Raw genomic sequence first — 22,237 nt, 5'->3', positions numbered from 1 at the left:
GGAGAAAATCATTAACAAAAACCAACCAAATACTGCTACTGACTTAAGAAGTGAAGTATATTCAGGAATCTGTCAACTCATCTCTCATGTTAATAACCTACCTGGCTCATGTGGAAAGGAAAACAAAAAAGGATAAGGTCCAATGTGCTCCTCTGTACTAAAACACTGGTATCTTGCACTGAAGTGCTTACTGCTTCCACCTGCAGTAATGGCAACCCCCCAAAAAATAGTTATTTATTATTTTAAGAAGGCAGATTTTAAGGAGACAGCACTAAACAAAAAAAAAATATATATATATATATATTTATCAATAATGATAAGTACTAAATTAAATTATTTTAAATTTTGAATAATGAAACAAGATAAAAACAGGAAAACAAAGTTTCACCATGAGAAAACACAGAATCAACACATTTTCTAAACTATACAAATATTAAGCTTGTGCTTTTTTTTATTACCAGTGAATATCCTAAGTTTAAAAGACAAAAGAACTCTCTACACCTTTAAAAAAATAACCCAAACCAAAACCTGCAACAAAACTCAATCATGTTCAGCTGAAGCATGTAAAGAATGCAAAGTTCCACATAAAACCTAAGCAATTCTGAAATGTTAATTCAGCTCTGAAACACTATCATGCACCAAAACATCAGTTTAACTGGAGCTATAATAAACATGCATTTTTATCCTCTTCAAAGGCTAAGTTCAAAGACAGAGAAGACATCTCAATTCCCCCAAAATACATTACATAATAAGTAAGTAACTTCAACGTTGTTACTTACTTATTAGAAGTTCATTGTTCCATTAAAACATTACCATTAGTTCAATGTCACTGCCAATTATGTAGAGTTGATCCTCCATGGAAAGCTTCCTGTTCAGGTGGGAGAGGACATAAGTGATGCCAGGCAAGCGAACGGCAGGGCTGGTGAGGAGGCTCCCCCAGAGAGCACTGTAGAACGCTGACTGATCCACAGCTGAAGCAACTTTCTCCAGCAGTGTGTTCGTTCTGCAGTAAAACCAAGCCAGCTGAATCAGGGCATGTATCACTGCTCTTGCCCCTGCCTCCAGTTTTAATAAGTACATTGATTGTTACAGCAAGGTCAAAACTTCCTTTTGAGAGGTCAAGAGACCCAGTTATACACTGAACCTTATGATGCAGCCTGAACAGAGCAATCCAGCTAGCAATCCTGTGGGCCAATCTGGCTTGCAAAATGCTTTTGGCCTGCCCACAGCTTCTTTTTATGTATTCCTTATGTACTCCTTATGTTCAAAGAGCCAAATAGCTCCTTCATCTGCTACCTCAAGCTAAGTGTTGCTACAGACAGAGGTTTCAGGCAGACAGCAGGAAAGCATAGCTGTTGAAGAAAAGAATCAAAGCAGATGGCTTTTGCACTCTCACTTCTTGCACTGAGTCCTTCTGGTAATAACAGGGCATAAAAAAATCCCAATTCTTTGAGCACAAGCAATCCCTTCCCCATCCTCATTTCCTCCAACTCATGTGGCAGTGCCTCTACTCCCTATGGCAGGCCCCAGGAGGCAAGCTGGAAAGACCTTGTTCCCTGTTGTAGTGATGCCAACTACACTGTGTGTATCTGCCTACACAAAAATAGAAAAAGACAGTGTTGAAGTGCTCTTCACATACAAGTTGTCAAAATCCAAGTTTCTGAAGTTGGAAATATCAAGAATATGTAAGCATGTGAACAATTCCAAGAATTTTAAGTGTTGGAGTGTAACTTCACCCTTTATTATGATAAGATGCTACCTCAGCAGCCCAGATGCTGCAGTTATTTATGTCAACCCATATCAAGAGTCACAGAATTGTTTAAGTTGGAAAAGACGCTCAGGATCATTGAGTCAAACCCAGCACTGCAAAATCCACCATTAAACCATGTCCCAAACTGCCACATCTACAGAGCTTTTAAATACCTCCAGGCATGGTGACTCAACTATGCCTCTTCCAATGTTCCAAGGCTTGACAACTTTTTAGGTGAAGCAATTTTTCCTAATACCCAACCTAAACCTCTTCTGGAACAACTTGAAGCCATTTTCTCTTTTTCTATAGCTTGCTACCTAGGAGAAGAGACTAGCATATAACACTAGGTCTGCTTACTGCCAGGTCCCTTTCCATAACTACTAGCAGGAACAACTAACAGTTAATTTGTCCTAATTAATGCTGAGAACCTCCTACCATACCATTCTGTTGCAAATAATATGACAGTATCAAATTAAAAAGCAACCACCTTGAAAACAATAAAATCCACATATAAGCACATAGTGGAAAGTTACAGCAACATGCCCCCCTCTCCCCCCCCAGATGAAGCATATCACCTTATTAATATAGGTATCCTTACCTTTCATAATACTCTGATCCCTCCTCTAACCCAGGCAGAATCCCAGTTAACAGTCCTTGCAGTCCTGGTTTTAATGTTTTCCCCAAAGGGAGGTAATAAATCTCATACAGACTCAGTAATGTTGGCTTCACAGACATAGCAGCATTGGCAAGGAGTGGAAATAGTCCAGAACTGTGAAAAATAAATGTTATATTTTTTTAAAGAAGCTTCTAATGTGACTATTTTATTTGTCTCTAAAGACTGCTACAGGCACATCCAGTATAATTATTATAAGCATCAGATTTTTATCTTAAAATTTTGTATAAGCATAGACCGTCACACAATATGACTGCGTTTGCATGGACAGGTTGGTATCCCAAGGCTAATATTATAAGCTTTATTACTATTGTGATAACAAGCCCTGAAGGCCTAGAGATGACTGCCTTTCACCAATAAATCAATTATGATAAACCAGAAGCATCTCTGCATAACAAAATGTTAATTTTGCCCACATCACAATGAAAATAATATTTAAAACTACATTTTCTTTGCACTTAAAAAGCCAAGACTGGATAAGAAAAATTTGAGGAAATTTATAGAAATAATTTTCTGGAAGAAAAATCATGGTGTTTTACTTCAGCAAGTAACCATGAGGTAAAATTTAAGGCATTTATACGGTTAGCAGCATCAAACGACATATTTACTTCAGAAATTCAATCTGAAAACTGATTCTAAAACTAACAATAAACTCTATTCACAATGCTGTTCATAACACGGCCTGTAAAGGACTGAAAGCAATGGGTGTTCTGAATTTACTTGAACGTAACTGTGAGTTCACAAAAGTTATAAATGTGATCTCCTAAGGAGAAGATACTAAAGATAGATACTAAAATAATATTTGCTATTGCTACTAAATATCATAAATTATTACAAATTACATCAGTAATCAAATGCATGTTAACACAACTTCAATTTTCAAAATCATTGAGGACTCAGATTAGAAGATCCTGACATATGAAGAAAAAAATCAAATAGCAAAAAAGGTAATTTTAAGGAAAGGGTCTTAAAATGTACACCTACAAATCTACTATTAAAAGAAATATCCATACTGATAGATGTTGTCCATGATAGAGGAAAAAAACCCTACAAAACTTGTTCCAAAAATACAAAAATTTTGGTAAAATTATTTTTGCCTTTATCTGTCTAGCAGAACTTGTATTTTACCATTGTCAATTGGCTCCTTTTTTCTACAGAAAATGTCTTTTTGTTCAGTAAGCAGCCTACTAACCCACAGTCATTCTTTGTAAGGCTATTACTCACACTTCAAGATTTAATGTTCAGACACTGGCATTCTGCTTTCATGACAAATACTGGAATCTTTGATAATGCGTTAATGTGAATGTCTGTCTCTGGTCTAGTAGCAGGAACAATAGCTTTTAGTTAGATTATACAAGGTAGCATTTTCCATTACCCTAGAACTTACTGTTAATGAGATCTTGCAGCTACTGAATCACCATACAAGCAAAAAAGTGACCTGTGAGGTCACAGCATCTTTTAAAACATGTGGAAACAGAGAAGCGACACACTCCCTTTCTCAGTGTCATTATATATAGACATGACAATGCAAGACAGAAGAGCTGATGTTAAGGCATCAATGCACACCTTTTCTACCTAAACAGAATTCTATTTTATCCCACTATTTCTCAAACTGATGAAATTTTAACCTCATGGGACGAGTCAAGTTTAAGAACCATCTGTGACAGTGTGCACACACCCCTCTATTCACTATGTAATAAATAATGTCTTGTCCACCCCACCCAACCAAAAATGTACACCTTGTAATGGAGGTTTAGGAACCAGTATATGCTGACACAATTTAACCTTTCAAGGTTATCCTTCCTTTTGACTATGATCAGTTCCAGGGAGAAAAAGGTTGCCTCCCCATGCCAACAAAACAAAATCTTTCTGTTCTGTTAATTTGATGATAAAGTTTCTTGCAACAAACTATACTCAGATTCTTTTCCAACAACACTTAAATAGGAAAATGTTAATACAATGAAGTGTTAACATTTCAATTATTATACATACCGTACATACAGGCAGAAAACTTTACTTCAGTGAAAAAGATAATAAACTCCACATTTTCTTCCACTAAAACCAATTCCTAACAAAAATTTAGGTGATCTGTTCATCTTCCATTATACAATATTCAGAAGAAAAGTACTAGACAATCACCAACAACATGAGGGAAAGAAATAGGTTCTTGATTGATTCTCGCTATACCTTAAAGTAATACTGTGAATATAAAATGCAGGAAAACAAAAGGATCTTGACTATGCATTTGGAAGGGAGTTGTTTAAAATGTTGTACCTGTAGAGGAACAGATCTTTGGCCAAGCGCTTGGGTCCAATGATTTTAAAAATGATCTCATATGTTTCAAGTGCCTTCCGATGGACCCCTCCCGGCAGGGCTGGATGCAGACATTGTGCCAAGCGCTTGCCTATCGTCAGCTTCTTGGGTACTACCTGGTACTTGGCGTTGTTCTGCAGCACCTGGGAAGTCAGCACACAAAGAAAAACAGCACAAAAGAAGTTAAACATCAAATGCACATTTTATAAAGGAGTTCCTGGATGTGTTCAGTAAGTCACCACACAAACCTGGGTTACAAGAAGAAACCCAATGCTATTAAAATGTACCATGGAGCTTTTTCTTTGCCATGCTTTTCACCTGTACATGCATTACAGGTGAAATTGCCAAGGTATTTTAAACTTCACTTGCAATGGGCTTCTTGCCTACAGCTTCTCCATTTGTCATTTACTCATCCATTTGAGGACAAAAATTGCTATTTCCATTTGATAAAATCTATTATCACCAGCTCAAAGAAGACTATGGGATAGCTTTAGAAGAATGCTGGAGAGTGAGATCACATACAGAACTTCACCATCACTTCAGAATTGGAAACCAGAATTGCATTTACATTTTTTTTTTATTTTTTCTCTGTATCATAGCCTTCACATTGCACAAACATGCAGTAAGAACTGCTACAATAAAAAAAAATAGAAATGAGACTTTATACAAAATAATGATGCCACTTCCAAATGTAGTGTCATTTGCCTGAGAGGGGCTCCCTAGTAACACATATGACTGACTAAGACAAGACTTTTATGGATATCAGGATTTGTATTCATTTGTAAACTGCTATTAAAGATTAAAGTGATATTGCCCATTAAACTAAGGTGCTAAAATTAATCAGAATGATAACATTCTATTCATGAATGATTTGTGCCTTATTTTAAAACTCATGCCTTATAAAACTACTGCTGATATTTTATACATAGAACATTTTATACATAAATAGTATACAGTTACTATTTTTCACATCATTTCTATAACACTGAATGATATTAGAAGTAAATGTCACTAATAAAAGAGATGTTGCATTTATTTCCACTAGAAATGTAAATAACTTCTCCCTTTATTTACAGTTACAAAAGGGTTCACCTCTAAGTCTTAGGAAGGTGCTTGGTTGATTTATTTGCTCCTTGCACACACCCAACATTTGGCTCATACTGCTGAAATATTTGCAAGAGTATTAGATGGCTGGAACCTCACACTTCTGTACTATTACTTTTGCAATTCCTGAACTTTTTTAAGAGCACTTGCCAGGCATACCTTGTTTAACTTCCCAAGTGCTGATATTAAATCTGCCCATTCACTGGAATATTCAAAGTTCTTCAGTGCTTTGTCAACAGCTGCTACATAGTTTCTGTATTTGGAATCAGTCAGTAGCTCCAGCTCCTCCGTGTTCATCCTCCCACAGTGTCCCCACTAGAGACCAGCTTGCAATTCATGTACAGACATTACCTACTCAAAATATAAAAGAAAAAAAAAGCTCTGAAATAATTGTTCCCGAGATATATTGTTAAAATATGTAAAAAAACCACTACATTTTCCTGGAAGAAAAATCAGACTTAAAAAAAATCTGAAATCAGGTTACAACAAACCATAAACAAGAGCTAACATATTGCAAACAAATATTAACAAATATTTAACACATCCAAGATCAAGTCTTATTAAAAAACCCAAGCAAATAATTAAAAATCACAACATCACAAGCCAAACAAAAAGGTCTAGAAAATTAATGCATTGTCTCTCCCGTAAAGCACTGCTTGTTCTAAACAATGCAACAAAGTAATTTTTCATTTTCTTTTTTACTTCCTCTGGGTCCATCACCAGAAACCCCCACCTTTCAACAAACCAGCCTTTCTGCAAACAGAAGACACCAATCTTTCTGAATCACTTCCAAGCAGAAGACAAACTGAAGGATACATACAATAGTTACACAGTATTCAAGAGGATCTCTGTGCATCAACACTTCCTTTTACAAGACTTGCTATTCTAATCCAGTGATGCAACTCTACTTTGTTTTTGTATTATTGTCATCCAGGCACAACAAAAATACATGCTTACCAGTGTTTTGTAATCATAGGCTTTTGTAATTTGCTCAACATATTTTCCTTGTGTGGCAGTCTACACCAAGCAATTAAGATATTCTAGTTCCAGAAACACCACCCTGTACTTTTAAAGGTCATAGACTACTTTTTTTTTTTATAACAGAGGTTCAATAACTTTTTAAAAGAAATGAGTTTTTAAGGCTGCTTTCACCTCAAGCAAATACGATTTCAATGTGAAATGCTATTGTTGCACGTCTGTGAAAAAGGCAGGTTTGGTGCCCCTTTTAATGAGAGTATTATTTAATGGGAGTATTATATAAAAGAGATCCCAACCTTTTGGGATCTCTTTTATACTTTGCTTCAGAGGAGACTTCACATTCAGCAGATGCTGCTCTCTTCTGTCTCAATTAAAGGGAAATGGTTAGAAAATTGTGTATAGAAGTGCAGGCTGAAGCATGACTGAAAAATCCAAACAAACCACAGCACAGGTATAAAGAAGTACTATTCATCAGACTGTCTTCCAGGTATGATAAGGAAAGTTGCAAGAACAGAGAAAAACAAGAGTGGCAGACAAAACGAAAAGACCTGGATGGAAGGAGTGAATAAAAAGGCCAAAATTTACAAGGTTTCTGCACTCTTGACTCTGATGGCAGAGTAATAATGACAGACTCTCCAAGATGGATCAGAAACGCAAACCATTATTTAAAAAGCACATTCTGAGTGTCAAATTGATAGATTTCACAATATCTCACCTGCATAAAGCACTTAGATATCGCTTTTATTTAAAAAAAAATCAAAACACCAAAACAATCATTTTCATGTGGTTTTGTTTTATAATAACCATTTTTGGACTAAATCCCAAAAAAGATTAGTTTTGTTCTGGAAAACCTGTAAAATTCCAACAGATTTCTCAAGGAGACAGTTGTACCAAACCACCAAAGTCTGATCTCCAAAAGGGAAATAAAGTTTTAACACTGAAAAAAGAAGAAAGAACCAACATCTAAAAGCAGCACAATTCCAATTTTCCAGGCACAATAGATGGAAAAAGAACTTGGGACAGTAAATAATTCTTTTTGAATAAAGAATGCATCAGAATCCTTTTTATCCTGCTAAGGTATAAACACAACCATTACAGCTGAGTGGAAGATAGGGCTCTGTCTTCCTCAAGTGCTTGAAAGACCTGAGAGCTGAGAGTGGTCTCCTAAAGGATTATCAACGATGAAACAAACCAGGAAGAGCACAGGGTGTAACAGGTAGCTTCCTTTCAGACTTATAAACTAGTCATAACAATCCCTTAATTTTAAAGAAAAAAATGCATTAACATCTTAGACTGAATAACTATGCTTTTAGACAAGTCTACTGTACACTGGCTGTGCAAATTTAATCATTATGAAGTTTTATATGGAGTTTTCTTACTAGTCTACAGTTATGGTCTCATTTTTCTATCTTAAAAAAAATTTGGATTTTTTAAAGAAGAATTTATGCAAAGAATTTCTTGCATACTTTTTCCCTCAATGAAGTCCCACTTTTAGACAAATCATGACTAGCCATAATAAGTGAAGCACCCAAGGATACTATGTAAATGTTATATATTATTTTTCTAAACCTTGGACTACTTCTATTCTACAATCATTAGAATTATAGGATTGCCCACTGTTATTAGTTCTCATACATAAAAATAAACTTGCTTACTATGGTTTGCTTTTTCAGTCTGAAGATATTCCACAATGTAGTTTTATATCTTTTCATGTTTCTATAATGTATTCTTACCAATATTTTCCTGCTCTGTTCACCTAAAATAAAAATGTAGATTTAAAAACATTTGATTTTACAGCTGGTATTTCAATACAATGTAAAGCTTGGTAGCGTTTATTTCCTTACAAGTATCACACCCTTATTCTTCCATAGTTTACTGCTTACAAAAAAAAAAAAAAAAAAAAAAAAAAAAAAAAAAAAAAAAAAAAAAAAAAAAAAAAAAGATAAATAATAAAATTTGATAGATAAAATAAATTTGAAAAATAGGATTTTCTGCTACACCATCACACAGCCCATAGAATAAAGCATTTGTCTTGTCATTACACAACCACCATTTCTTGGGTTCGGCCTGGACTCCAACAACCATTTGGCCCGAGGGCCAACTTTCCTGGGAATGTTCTCTATTTGTTTCTCTTTTTAAACAAAGATATGAATAGCACCATCCTTTGGGGTTTTTTTTCTTTTTATGTATACCAGATGAGACGAGCCAAGCTTCTCAGGTTGAAGGTTAAGCCATTCTCATGAGTCTGGCATAAGCAATTGCTGACCTGTTAGATGGTCATGCCTTTTTAAAAAAAAGTCAAAAAGTAAATATGTTTTCTGCCCCAGCAGAAAGCTTATTATCAAGGAGGAAGAAATTACCTAAGATGTACTATACACCTTCAAATAATTTCATATAATTATATTTACATCATAGGTGACTGAAGAAGTAGGTCCTGACACCAACTACCTTCTACTTCACCTTCTAGCAGGGATTAAAATACAGATAAGCACACGATTCTGGGTACCCTGGATGCCTGTGGAGTCTTTGCACATGACTGACAAGGAAAACAGAGGTCTGGGGCCGTGGATCTTCTTTTGCTGGGGGTTGAGCACAGTGTGTTCACAGAGCAGCCTTCAGTTCCCTTCACCGATGAGGTTGGATTGGTTTTCCTCCAACCCACTTTAACACAACACTGCTTCAGCTGTGTTTCCACAGCAAGTGCTCATTCTTCAAAGCTTTTGTACCTCAGCGCCTTCTGTCTCACCTCAACACAAACTATTCACCTGTTTAAGAGGCTCTAAATGTTTTTCACTGAAGCCAAAGGAACGTGGAGAGGAACAGCAGCTTCATCAAATCAATTCCATAAATGGAGCTTTTATCTTGATTCGGTTTTGATTTAATCATAAGGTTATAAGATTTGATTCATAAGCTCTCTCTTATCTATTTTACCCCAAAACTCCTCTTCAGGTTTGATTTGCTACTATTCCACTCTCATATTTTTCAAGCATCAGATAATTGCTCTATTTGTGTGCTTCACACTAATCTGCAATACTGAAATACTGGTAGAGGTCCAGTGGTTGATTGTGGAGCACAAATCTGCATACATCAAGTCACTTGAAGAAATCTCAAGATTTGTTCCAAGCACTGCAAGAATCTGAGCTCACAAACTTGCTCCTTTGAATTTCTCGGGGTTTGCAATGCAATATTCCAAGGCATTTTTAAAATTGTGTACCATTTCAAGGGTGGCTATAGGATGCACAGTAAAAAAACTAGTAGACAATTAAAAAGCAAATGACAAAAAACCCCCTGATTTCACTGTAGTGCTATTGCTTTTTAAGCCATGTATAGTACCCACATATTAAGTCAGCAACTGCAGAAAAACATTTGTATTTAAATAGACTCAATACAAACACAAATTTGAATACACAGAAAACAGAAGCCTTGTCATTTGGTAATTTATTATGCTTTGCTTCCCCTCAGAAGCATTTAACAACATGAATACATCCTGCAAATCCCACACCAGACTCTTCAGATAAAATTCAACTATATAAAATACATACACTCTTCTATAACCACAGATAAAGATTTTCCAATTACAGTTAATTACTTTGTTTCTAGATTGACTTTCCACAGAGTCTTCTTATTCAGAATTTTTCAAACAGGAATTTCTAACTTCTTCTGAAGAATAAGACCCATTTGAGCTTGTTATTTTGGCCAAGTGCTATTCAGTAGAATAATGAAAGAAGAATCTCCCCCATACTACACAAACAAACAAAACCAAAGAATCCCATCTGGCAGTATTATTAACTGTAACTAGCCATTATGTCATTAGTACCCTGTGACAGTCTACAACACTGAGTAAGATTTAATACTGTGATTAATAACTTCTCGGTACAGTTTTTCTACCTAGTCATATTCACAAGTGGACAGAGCACATTACATTTCTCCACAGAAAAAAACAGCTTTGTTCCAAGTGTTCAAATCTCTTTCACAAAAATATTAAATAAAATCAAATCCATATAATAATCTGTGCATTGCCCATACAGGCAACTTCTAAACCAACACAAGATGTTTTCCTGGGAGTGATTCTCACATCAAAAAAGAATGAAATGCAGTAAAACCTATGGCTTGTATTCTTCCTTGAAATCGTGGTTATTCTTAGGTTAGCTTAGGTACCCTACTAGATGTGCATCCTCCTTACGTATGAAGCTACAAAACAAGTTTAATTATTATTACATAAAAAATCAAACAGTCAGTAAAAAGAAGCTGAGCACATTTTTCCTTCTTTTGCATGTTCTTCACAGAAAAAAGACTGGAATAAACTTAAGTCTATCACTGAGCATAGTCTGATGCAAGTACATCAGGTATGTAAAATGTTTTTTCTGCTACCCCTGTCATACGGTCTTCCAAAGGGTGGCTTACACCACACATTAAGAGTTCATAAAGAGGAGCAAGGAGTAAGTCCAAAAATTCATAAGGAACATAAAACAAACCTTCTAAGGATTCGACTGCTCTAGTTTCTACTTACAAAAAAAAATACAATTATAAATAAACCCTAAACGAATATGCTTTAGAGCACAATTTTTCTGAAATTAAAAAAAAAGCAAATCTATGGCTGTCTATTTGTCAGAGGGGAGAAGAAAATGACCAAAGACTTCTCAGTCTCATGGACAAAGCTGTATCTCTTCCAACTACCTCTTAAAAACTGAGTTTAGGGTGACATTTTAACCCCTCTACTCAATTCTATTTTATAACAGCTTCTATATGTAACAGGTGAACTACAAAACAGTTTGATATACTGGACCAAAATTCTGATTTTGACTCCAGACCCACCAACAGAACACTACTGATTCCTTTTCCTTCAAGCCTTGAGCACTACAGCCTGCATACTGCTCAGGACTATCTTAGTGTTTCTGGCAAAGTATAGCAGACATCATCTTTTCTAGAGTTAAGTACTTTTGCACTTCATGAATGCCAGAATCTTAAACTAGGGTCTCTACTTTTAAAGTATCGTTCTTCATGAGATCAAATCACATATTCAGATTTCACAGATCGAAACTTATGTCACTCAGTAAATGAAAGATGATGATTTGCATCTTTCTTACAACTCAGGTCAACTATTAACTAAAATGTTTTCTTCTTACTAAAGTAACATTTTTCCTTTCTTACAACAAATGATTCTTGAATTATCTATGTAATACATTACAGCTTAATCAGTGTTCATTTTACATGCAAAAAATCAACAAAACTCCAGATAGCCTTGCTTCTTATTCTAAATTATGCTCAACATCTAACACATCTTACTAAAAAACAGATGGCAATTTAAGTCAGAATAAAACAACATAGAGAAAAATGGAAAAATTCTTCCTTGAAATCGTGGTTATTCTTCAACACTTACTTTCAAGTGCTTTTTCTTGCCCCCTTCCTCCCTTTGTTGACCACTGTATTTGAACAATCAATATTCCAGTCTAAATCTAGAACTGGTCACTATTTTCCTCTATATTCAATTACACATTTGAAGAAAAAAAAAACAACCCAAAACAAAAACCACCTAGAATTTACCATGCGCTCAATTTGACAAGTGTTCAGAGTGTTGCCTCCTTAAGCTTTATTTTCATCTCAGCTCAGAGTTGCATCTTTCCAAACAACTTAAGTATTAAATTTTGGCAGCAATGCATCCATCAAAGAAATGTAAACAACTTGATTAAAGACATGTTAAAAAGAATAATTTCATTCACAGAGCTGACATCTGAACAATACCAAAAATTTAAGTTTTTTTAAATCATAGAATGTTTTGAATTAGTAGGGACCTTAAAGTGCATTTAGCTCCGACTCCTCTGCCATGGGCTGGGACACCTTCAACTAGAACATGAATTTGAATCTCCTGGAGTCACCAGTCACTTTCACATTGCTGAGCGAAACAGAAACATAAAATCCTTACCCTGAAGCTATGTGTAACATTGTACATACTGTATCAACTACTGCGCTCCCTGGACCAAAAGAAACTGTTGCCATGCCATGCTCCAAAAAAAAAAAAAAAAAAAAAAAAAAAGGTCGGCTTGCTCTCTGAGCTCGTAGGGCCTTTTTCAGCCATCCACAGTCAAACCTGCAACACCACAGTGTCAGTTTTCACCTTCATAAAGAGCTCCTGAGACTGAATAATAGCAATAAGGCTGTTTGGATTACTCTGAACAGGATATGGAAGGTATTTACCTGACACAGCCACATCCATGGAAACCACAAGTTCAGCAGGTTGGAAAAAGCACTACCATAGGGAGAATGAGAGTGCAGACACCTGTGAGCACCGTGAGCTTTGTGCTTTCCCAGACCCACAGCAGAACTGCCCAGCTCTCACACACACCCGCTGGGCCCTGGGACCACTGCCCTCCCTGTTGAGTAGTGCTCGATAAGTACACAACATCAAATAGTTATCTTCTCTCCAGCTGCCTGAGCACAGGAACAGGACAGGCTTCCTAAAATAAACTGCAATTTTTCACTTTTGTGTGTTTCAGCCTTGTGCCTTCAAATGGTCCTTACACTCTCTCTGAAAAGAATTCCTTTTTAACTGGCTAGCTTTTCTTTCCCAAGCATTTATTGAGAGGAGGCTTACTTCGAGAAATTCTTTTTCTTTCTTGCATATTTTTTACTCTTATCAAATTAGTAAGTCAAATTAATATGTAATACATTTTAAATAAATAAACAACGGAAAAAAAAAAAAAGCGCCATAGCAAACATAACAATGAGATCAAGTCAAACCAGAATCACTTCTTTTACAGCTGTTTGTAGTACACTGTTTTAAAGGTGAGTTTGCCAACTTCAGGATACTTTTCAGCTTAGTACACACACACACACAAAAAAAAGGACTTCGATGAGATTCACTGTCTTACATTACACTTGCAGTGCTCTGTACTGAGAGAGCAGCTTTGCTTCCAGGGTAATGCTGTGCCTTCACATTGAGACTTCTCTTTAAATGTTCTGATACACAGTTTAACGCAGAATCTACCAAATCAACACTAAAATAGTGGTAGCCAGGTATTTTATTAATTTATTCTTTGCTCACAATAGCCTTTCATTTATCCATACCCATTGTTCTAATATGTACCTTCAGGTGGGTTTAACATCCTGCCTCCAAAAAATCCTTACAGGTCTTTTCACAAAGGCATGTCAGAAGCTCTTACATCCTTATCCCTACCTTACTTGGATAACCAAATAAAATGAATTTGGGCAAGACTTTGTCCATCTTCCTTTTTGATTATATCCTGAGGTCTAAGGTATTAGTAATTCGTTAATTTCAAATTTCAACTAATTTCTGTAACTTTACTATGATTTTAATTCTGAAATAGTGTCATATGCCATGCATATATCTCTGCATTATCTACACTGTGGTTATATTTTACAATGCATCTGGTTTCCCAGTTCCAGAGGTGGATTTCAAAGGAATTTGTAAAGCCAAATGCTGTTCTGACTATTCTGAAAACGGTGCCTGGACCAAAACCTGTTCACTCTCTTTATCCTCAGAAGTATGCCTGAAAAGTCATAAATAAAAGGTTAAATTCCCTATAGTTTCTGCAAATGAAAAACCAAGTTTGGCAAAGCACTGTTCCTTGACTTCTATTTTTTAATGCTTATACGGAACTACAAGTTTCTGATAAATATAGGAATGTGTTGACTAGTAAAACTACTGTTCTCCTTGGTGTGTTCTTGTTTCAGTTATTGGGAGAAAATGGTTGATCCTGCAGTGTTTTCTCTCCCCAGCCTCTCAGAGGGAAACATATCACTTACTGTCCCTATTTATCATTCAGCTCCTTTTCAGCTACAAGTCAAAGCAACATGGTTATTAATCTGGAAGACAATTTAAGTGCATACAGAAAAATTACTTCCATTTTTCTATTTCATGCTTTAGCAGGTATCACTTAGTGCAGCCTCTTTTCTATCTCCTATTCAGATTTAACATACAACTCCACCAAAGAGAGAAAAAAAAAAAAAAAAAGATAAAAGAATAAGCATTTTAAGCCAGCCAACCCAGAGCAAGCAGTCATTCCTGGCTAAGCGAGAGGACACTAAAAGTGGACAACAGGAATGGTGGCCAAGAGAATTAAACCAGTGATGAACACACAGAAGTGTCCTCCCTGTATTCAAACAGAAAACAATGACAGGAGATTACAGACTGAGCCCACTTACACCAGTGGAGCACAGTTCATTCTCTTCGTAGTGGCTGCTAGGGGGTTGTTTTAGATTTGTGCTAAAAGTGGTCAATAATACAGAGATGTTTTTGTTATTGCTGCACAGGGTTACACAGAACCAAGGCCTTTTCTGATTTCTGTACTGCCAGGCTGGCGAGCAGGCTGGAGGTGCATGCAAGGATCAGAGGAGACAGAGCTGGGACAGATGACCCAAACTGGCCAAAGGGATATTCCTGACAAGATGACATCATGCCTAGCATATAAAGAAGGAGGAAGGGGGGACATTTGTAGCGATGGCGTTTGTTTTCTCCCCAAGCTACTGCTAGGTGTGATGGGGCCCTGCTCTCCTGGAGATGGAACACCTTCCTGCCATGGAAAGGGGTGAATGAATTCCTTGTTTTGATTTGCTTGTGTGCCTGCTGCTTTCCCCATTAAACTGTCCTTATCTCAACCAATGAGTTCTCCTCCTATTATCCTCCTCATTCTCTCCCTTGTCCCACAGGTGGAGAAATGGGGCTTGGCTGCTGGCTGGGGTTGAACCACAGCACCACCTTACCCACACAGCTTGCTGTGCCTGCAGTGAGCATTTCCAATGGTCCACAGAGCATGCCAATACTTTTACACTGGAAAAGCACTGCCTACCTTGTGAACAGAACCATCCACTCAAATGCACAGCCACTTCAGCAATGGAAGACATAAGATACCCTTTCTTTGCAAAATGCTGTTTAAATATCTACTGTCAGAGGTGCTACCAACAAGTCGGGAAAGCAAGACATGCAGTGAGCTGGAAATGCAGCTTCTCTCCATATCACTTACAGGTTGCTTAGCTTCCAAAGGTGCCAATTCTCATGTCAATGAAAACAAAACCACAAATTATGCAGTAAATATTCTGCCTGTTTCAAAACTGACATTCCCCCTCATAACACTCATACACGCTATATGGAAAATTACTGTACATTTTGGATAATCACAGTATTTAGGTATCACACTATTAGCAAAAGGTCTACTGTATTCCATCCTGTTTCTAAAAGGTACCAACATAAAAAAACCCACCAAAACCCCCCAAACCAAACCTACAATCAAAGAGAGCAAATTTGATAGCCAAACCTGCTTAAGTATTTAACACAGGCCAAGCCTTGGCAGCAAAATGAAAAGACCAGGATCTTCAACCTTATAATGCGGTCCTTTATTACCTGCAAGCATCAAGCCTGTCACTCTTTCTAAAGAGTGTTCTACAGTGTTCCTAACTCTTCACACTCCTACAGCCTGAATTCAGGTATCAGTAACACTCTGCAGTTAATCTGAAACCATAACACTTTCACTATCACTGCATACTGAAAGAAGATCCAGGACTGAAAGGGTTCTTGCAATCAGCAACAAAAACAACGGTTGAGTCACCCAGAATCAGCTCTTTAAAACCCGCACCTCATATCTAATGTATTTTAGGTCTGTTAAAAAGATAAATTGCTCAGGCTTTTCTGGTTATTGTCCCACGTATGAAAACGTTCTTTCTGAAAAACATTTAACACCAGAAGCTGTCATATATTCATGCTTTCCAAACTGGCATCACGAGATATAAGGCCATCTCTGCATCAACAGATGAAATTTAGCCCTGCACCACACAACCCAGTGACAGCCGTATGTCCCACGTATCCTTCCAAATACCATACGCAGTAACTCCCACAACCGGGAATCTCACCTAAAAGAGGCCCGCAGCCCCCTGGACGCTCAAGGTCAATGCAGGACGACCCTGGCAGCCCAAGGCCACGCGCATTCCCAGGCAGGCGGGCAGAGCTCCCTGGGGAGGCTGCCCCACCAAGGGCGAAGCCAGGCCCCGCCGGCCGCTGCCGGGGCGCGGCTCTGCGCCCCAAACTCCCCCGGGCGCGCTCCGCGCTGCGGGGCCACAGAGCCCCAAGGGGAGCGGTGGGCAGGTGCCACAGGTTAATTGATGCAGTGCAATTAACAGGCTATAACAGCTCTCCCCGGGCTCCTCAGCATCTGCCCCTCGCACACAGCCCAGTACGGCTCGGCGGTCATTCGCCACGACGGTGCCGGAGGAGAGCGCAGAGCAAAGCAGGGCACAGCAGAGCAGAGGGCCGGCTCGGCTCCAGGGGCGGACCCTCCCCAGCACCGGCGCGGCGACGGGGCTGGAGGCAGGGGATCGGCAGCAGGCGCCGCCGGACCGCGCTGCGTGCCCGCACCAGGGTCCCGAGGAAGGAACGGAGGGAGCGGCGTTACCTGAGCGACCCGAGCCGGAAGAGCCCGACCGCCACCGGCACCCCCGCGCCGCCCTGACAGCTCCCGGCGTGCCCCGCGCCGCGCCCCGCCCCGCCCCGCCCCGCCCCGCCCGCCGCGCGCGGCAGCGCTGCGCCCCCTGGCGGGCCGCGGGCGAGGGCGCGCAGCGCGCTCCGTGCGAGTGCGTGTGCTTGTTCATCTTGCCTGGTATTTACTGAGTTTACCAAATACAGCGCAGGTAAAAATGGAAGGTGGGTGGTTCTTTAGAAAATTATACTGCAACAGGTTGCCCGGTGAAGCTGTGGATGCCCCATCCCTGGAAGTGTTCGAGGCCAGACTGGATGGGGCTCTGAGCAATCTGGCCTAGTAGCAGGTGTCCCTGCTCGTGGCAGTGGAGGTTGGAAGGAGATGACCCCTAAGATCATAGAACTAATTAGGTTGATAAGATCTCTGAGATCATAGGGTCCGACCTATGATCAGGATCAAACGCTACCATGTTAACCACACCATGGAACTAACTAAGTGCCATGTCCAGACTTTCTTTACACACCTCCAGGACCTGTGACTCCACCACTGCCATGGGCAGCCCATTCCAATGTTTAACCATCCTTTCTGTGAAGAATTGCCTCTGAATGTTCAACCTGAACCTTCCTTAGCACAGCTTATGACTCTGTCCTCTTCTCTCTCTGGTTGCTTGGCAAGAAGAGGCCAACTCCCACCTGATCCCTTCCAACCCAAACTGGTCTGTGATGCTATGGTGTGATATTATCTTTATGTTAGCAGCAGCTGTTTTGGGAATTTTCTAAAATTTATTGTGATTAGAATGCTTGAATCCTTACTACACACAGAAGTGTATGGGTGCCCACATGGATGGTATCGGAAGGAATTTTTTTACTGCATTGCAAGAGTGATTTTTCAACCAACCAGTTCCACAGTATAAGGGGTACAGCTTTTAGAGCGTAATCTGTTAGTTTTAAAGTCATGATTACAGTTTCTCAAATTTAAGCAGGCTTCATTATAGCAAACAGAGCTTATGATTATAAATGTCTTGAGTAACTGAAAAAAAAAAAAGGTGTGTTCAGCTTACGTGATTAATATTTTAGGCTTTGTCTGAGGATAAAGGATATTTCTGTTGTGAGGATATTTCTAAAATACTGCCAGGGGAAAATCTCATAATATTTATAAATCTTCTACTCGGTGACTTACGTTGCCAGCCAAAATTTAATGAAGTCTAATTTATTCTCCAGACTTGGGATAATAATAAAGAGTAAATGCAATTCCTTTCCTCATTAAACTACACCAGGAATCAGTACAGGAAAAATAGTTACTTCGTGGAAAGCTGACAATTTCCACTGGTTTTCTGAGGCATCAACTATGAATTTACGTGTCATGTAGTTTTAATTAAAATGGTGTACTTAAAATTATTTTTTTTCTTTGAAGATACTTATAAATGCCTTTGAGATGTAATTGCTAACTAGGTTGATCATGCTTTTGGAGCTATTTAACAGTGGTGAACTTCACAGAGGGGAATTGACTGTCAGTAACTGACCATGTGCTTCCACATGCTACTGCACTGCAGAGTGGTTGGATTTCTAAGCTTCCCTTGTGCTGAATTTAGTAGTGGCAGTTACACCTCAGAGCTCCAAAACACTTTTTTCAAATTATTTCATCAACTTTATGTGCAGTGGCAATCAAAAAACCATTGTATGTCATTGGGAAGAATATTGAGAACAAGACAGAAGTAGTTGTTTGGCTGCTGTGTAAAGGGCTGGTGCAGCCTCAGATTGATTACGGCATCAATTCTTGTCTTCACAGCTCAAGAGAGATGTACAGAAGTTGGGAAAGGCACTGTAGAGAGATGTCACTGCTATATTACAGCAAGAGCAATAGTGACTGTGTCTGTTCAATGCAGAAAGAGAAGGCAGGGGAGAGGATTGATCAAACTCTACAAAATCATGACAGGCAACAAAGTTGTTGTTAACCAAACCCCACAGTAGGAGAATGAGGAGGCACAGAAAATTCTTCTCTGCAAAGTAGAAAACTTCTAGATCATATCAGCACCAGGGGCTGGGGACTTGGAAACTATCTGTAGGCTGAAGTGTACATTAATCGTATTGATGACAAACACATCCATAAGTGAACACCAAAAGGAATTGGGTAGGGATGTACCCACAGGGGAAGTACCTGAAAGCAACCACACTATGGAGCTCTTCCTTATTAGTACCTTGTTCTACTGATGTTGGAGTCAAAATACTGGGCTGGGTGCAGCACTGATGTTGGGTGTAGTTGCTCTATAGGAAATTTACCTTCCTTTCCCTGTAATTATTTCACAGCACAAACAGTGAGAGACCTATAATAGATAATTTTGAATGAGTTCACACCCTGCAAACACTTAAGATTATTCATAAGTTTGTAGCCTTGGGTAAGCCTTTGCAACATCAAAGGCCCTTTTACTAATACTAGGAGTCAATTCTCTTATAATTACATAGGGTTTATGTTTGACGTCTGACCTACTTGTCCACAATAATTTTGCCAACAATATGTACATTTGTTTGTGAATTAATTGGAAATAAACCCACCATGTGGCTTAATTATTTTTTTTCCTTAAAAAAAGGAAACACAACAACACAAAACCCCAAACCACCACACTCAGAACAGCATAGTGGACAGTATAGTCCCATCTTAGAATACTTCAATAAATTCATGCTTTGTAAAAACCAACAAAATAACTCAGTTGAAATTGTTGACTGTAGTTTTTCCCACAAAATATAACTTTACTCCATTTTCTTGTTTGGGATGCTTCTGCTTGGTTTTGATAACTTGGTTTTGTGAACTAAGCACACTTCAATATAACCATGTCTTTGATAATAAATTGCTAAAAAAGGTAACGTGAGCCTATTTTTGAAGATACGTAGATCATGTTTTCAAGCAACTCTCTACAACCATAGCAGGTCTTTTAGCTTCGTAAAAAGAAAACATTTTTTACATTGTGGAAAGACTCCATTTTTACGAAAGGGGAAAGTTTCTTTCCTTGGTGTTTTTTGAATACTGAACATCAACTTCTTACATACTGTGAGAGCGGCATCCTGGATGAAGTGCAGTGGTGACAGTGTTCATAAGGTAAGGGAAAGTCACCTAGGTGTGTCAGGGTGGACTTACAGCCTCTTGATAAAAGATCTCATGAGAGGCACTAGAAAACCTCACCCCAGAGCAGCACCTGCCGGTGCTGAGAGCCTGTTTGCTATGAGTACATGTCAGCATTCAAGAGCCTGGGTGCACATGCATTGGGAGGAATTCAGGCAGACTTGTAAAGCTGCAAGAAAGAGTGGAGAGGGTTTTTTTTTTTTTTTTTTCACAAGGCAGGGGTTGAGTAGTGGTGCATGACCTGCCACAGGACACAGTCCTCAGTGCTGGGGAGCCTGCCCGTGTTTCAGGAGAGGCCTCTGCTCAGACTGAACCTTACAGTCATGATAGGGTGACCCTAGCCAGCTCTTAGCTCAGGGGTAGAATCAGAAATGCAAAAGCGAGAAAAACTGTGGGTTAAGACAATAATGTTTTAGGAGATGAGGGGGAAAAGAAACAAAAAAAACCCCCAAAACCTACAGAAAATCACTCAGCACCTCCCACAACAAGACTACTAATGTTCAGTCAGTCTCTGAGCAATGGTCACTTTGGAAAGACTATGCTCCGAGGTTTTACTTCCAAGCATGATACCTGCCATGGAACATCAGTTTGGTCGGTTCAAAGTCGGCTGCGCTACCTCTCACCCTGCCTCAGACTCTTCCCCATCTCCAGCCTACTTGCTGGGTAGTGCAGTGATTCACTGAGAAGGCCTTGACAGCGTGCAAACACCGTTCGGCAATAGCTAAAACAGCAGTCTTATTATCATTATCAACCCTGTTTGGCCACGAATCCTGAGCACACACCCCCAGGCACAGCCCACAGTCCATTTGGGGAGGTGCCCCAGAGAACGGACCCGGGCTCCTCCCGGCGGTGCTGTGGCAGGAAAGCAGATCACAGCCCGACGTTGACACAGACGACTGGGCATAAGAAAACCCCGTGAGACAAGCTGGTTGTGCACACCTTGACCCTCGGCTCAAGACCCGGAGGGACTCATCCCTGGGCGCCCCGGCCTGACTCTGCCGCCAGCAGCGGCCAAGCCCGGGGCACAGCAGACCGCGGGACACCTGCCGCCACTGCTCCCCGGAGCCGAGCTGCTGGATCCTGCACTTGGATCGCAGCAACCCCATGCAGTGCTACGGGCTTGGGGAGGAGTGACTCGAGAGCTGCTCGGCAGAGGGTTCGGGGGGCTGCCTGACAGCCCGTATGAGCGAGCGGTGTGCCGAGATGGCGAAGAACGCCAGTAGCATCTTGGCCAGCAATAGTGTGGCCAGCAGGACCAGGGCAGCGATAGTCCCTCTGTACTTTGTAATGGTGAGGCCGCACCTCCAGTGCTGTGATCAGTTTCTGGGCCCCTCAGTTTATAAGGAATATTGATGCGCTGGAGTGCACCCAGAGAAGGGCAACAAGGCTCTCGAAGGGTCCCGAAAACGTCTTACAAGGAAAGGCTGAGGGAGCTGGGGTTAAGTCCCGAGGAGAATCGGGGGGACCTCATTGCTCTCTAGAACTGCGTGAAAGGAGGTTTTGGGGGCCGGTCTGCCATGCCTACTGTGACAGGACTAGCGGGAATGGCCCTAAACTGAGACAGGAGACGTTCAGATTAGACATTGGAAAAATATTTTTCATCGTTAGGGTGGTCAAGGGCTGGAACAGATTTGCCAGGGAGGTGGTGGAGTCGCCACCTCTGGAGGTGTTCAAGGGACGTCTTAATGTAGCGCTGAGTGATGCGGTTTAGGGGTTACAGCGGCAGCCCCGGGTGGACGGCTGGTCTGGGTATTTTAGAAGTCTCTCCCAGCCTTTCTGTGATCCTGTGACTACCATTCCAGCCAGGCGGCGCTGTGGCGGGCCTGCGGGCGGCGCCGCGCCTGCGCCGGCGGGAGAGCGGCCGCTTCGTGCGCC

The 22,237-nt window shown here is 39.9% G+C and overlaps 1 protein-coding gene across 3 annotated transcripts in view; it reads right to left on the bottom strand.

The window, feature by feature from the left end:
* DOP1A (DOP1 leucine zipper like protein A) overlaps nt 1-17,283 on the bottom strand; it is a 60,018-nt gene extending 42,735 nt beyond the window's left edge. For all 3 annotated transcript variants that reach the window (XM_066315074.1, XM_066315075.1, XM_066315076.1), the window contains exons 1-6: nt 17,222-17,283; nt 6,000-6,191; nt 4,698-4,879; nt 2,349-2,519; nt 814-1,003; nt 102-200 (exon numbers count right to left, since the gene is read on the bottom strand). In XM_066315074.1, coding sequence (XP_066171171.1) covers nt 102-200; nt 814-1,003; nt 2,349-2,519; nt 4,698-4,879; nt 6,000-6,137 — 780 coding nt within the window. In that variant the 5' untranslated portion in view covers nt 6,138-6,191; nt 17,222-17,283. The remainder of the gene's footprint in view (nt 1-101; nt 201-813; nt 1,004-2,348; nt 2,520-4,697; nt 4,880-5,999; nt 6,192-17,221) is intronic.
* Between the last annotated feature and the right edge of the window lie 4,954 nt (nt 17,284-22,237).

Source organism: Sylvia atricapilla, chromosome 3 (genome assembly GCF_009819655.1).
Source record: "Sylvia atricapilla isolate bSylAtr1 chromosome 3, bSylAtr1.pri, whole genome shotgun sequence".
Classification (NCBI taxonomy): Eukaryota; Metazoa; Chordata; class Aves; order Passeriformes; family Sylviidae; genus Sylvia; species Sylvia atricapilla.
The sequence above is the reverse complement of the archived record's forward strand: the minus strand, read 5'-3'. Positions and strand labels throughout refer to the sequence as shown.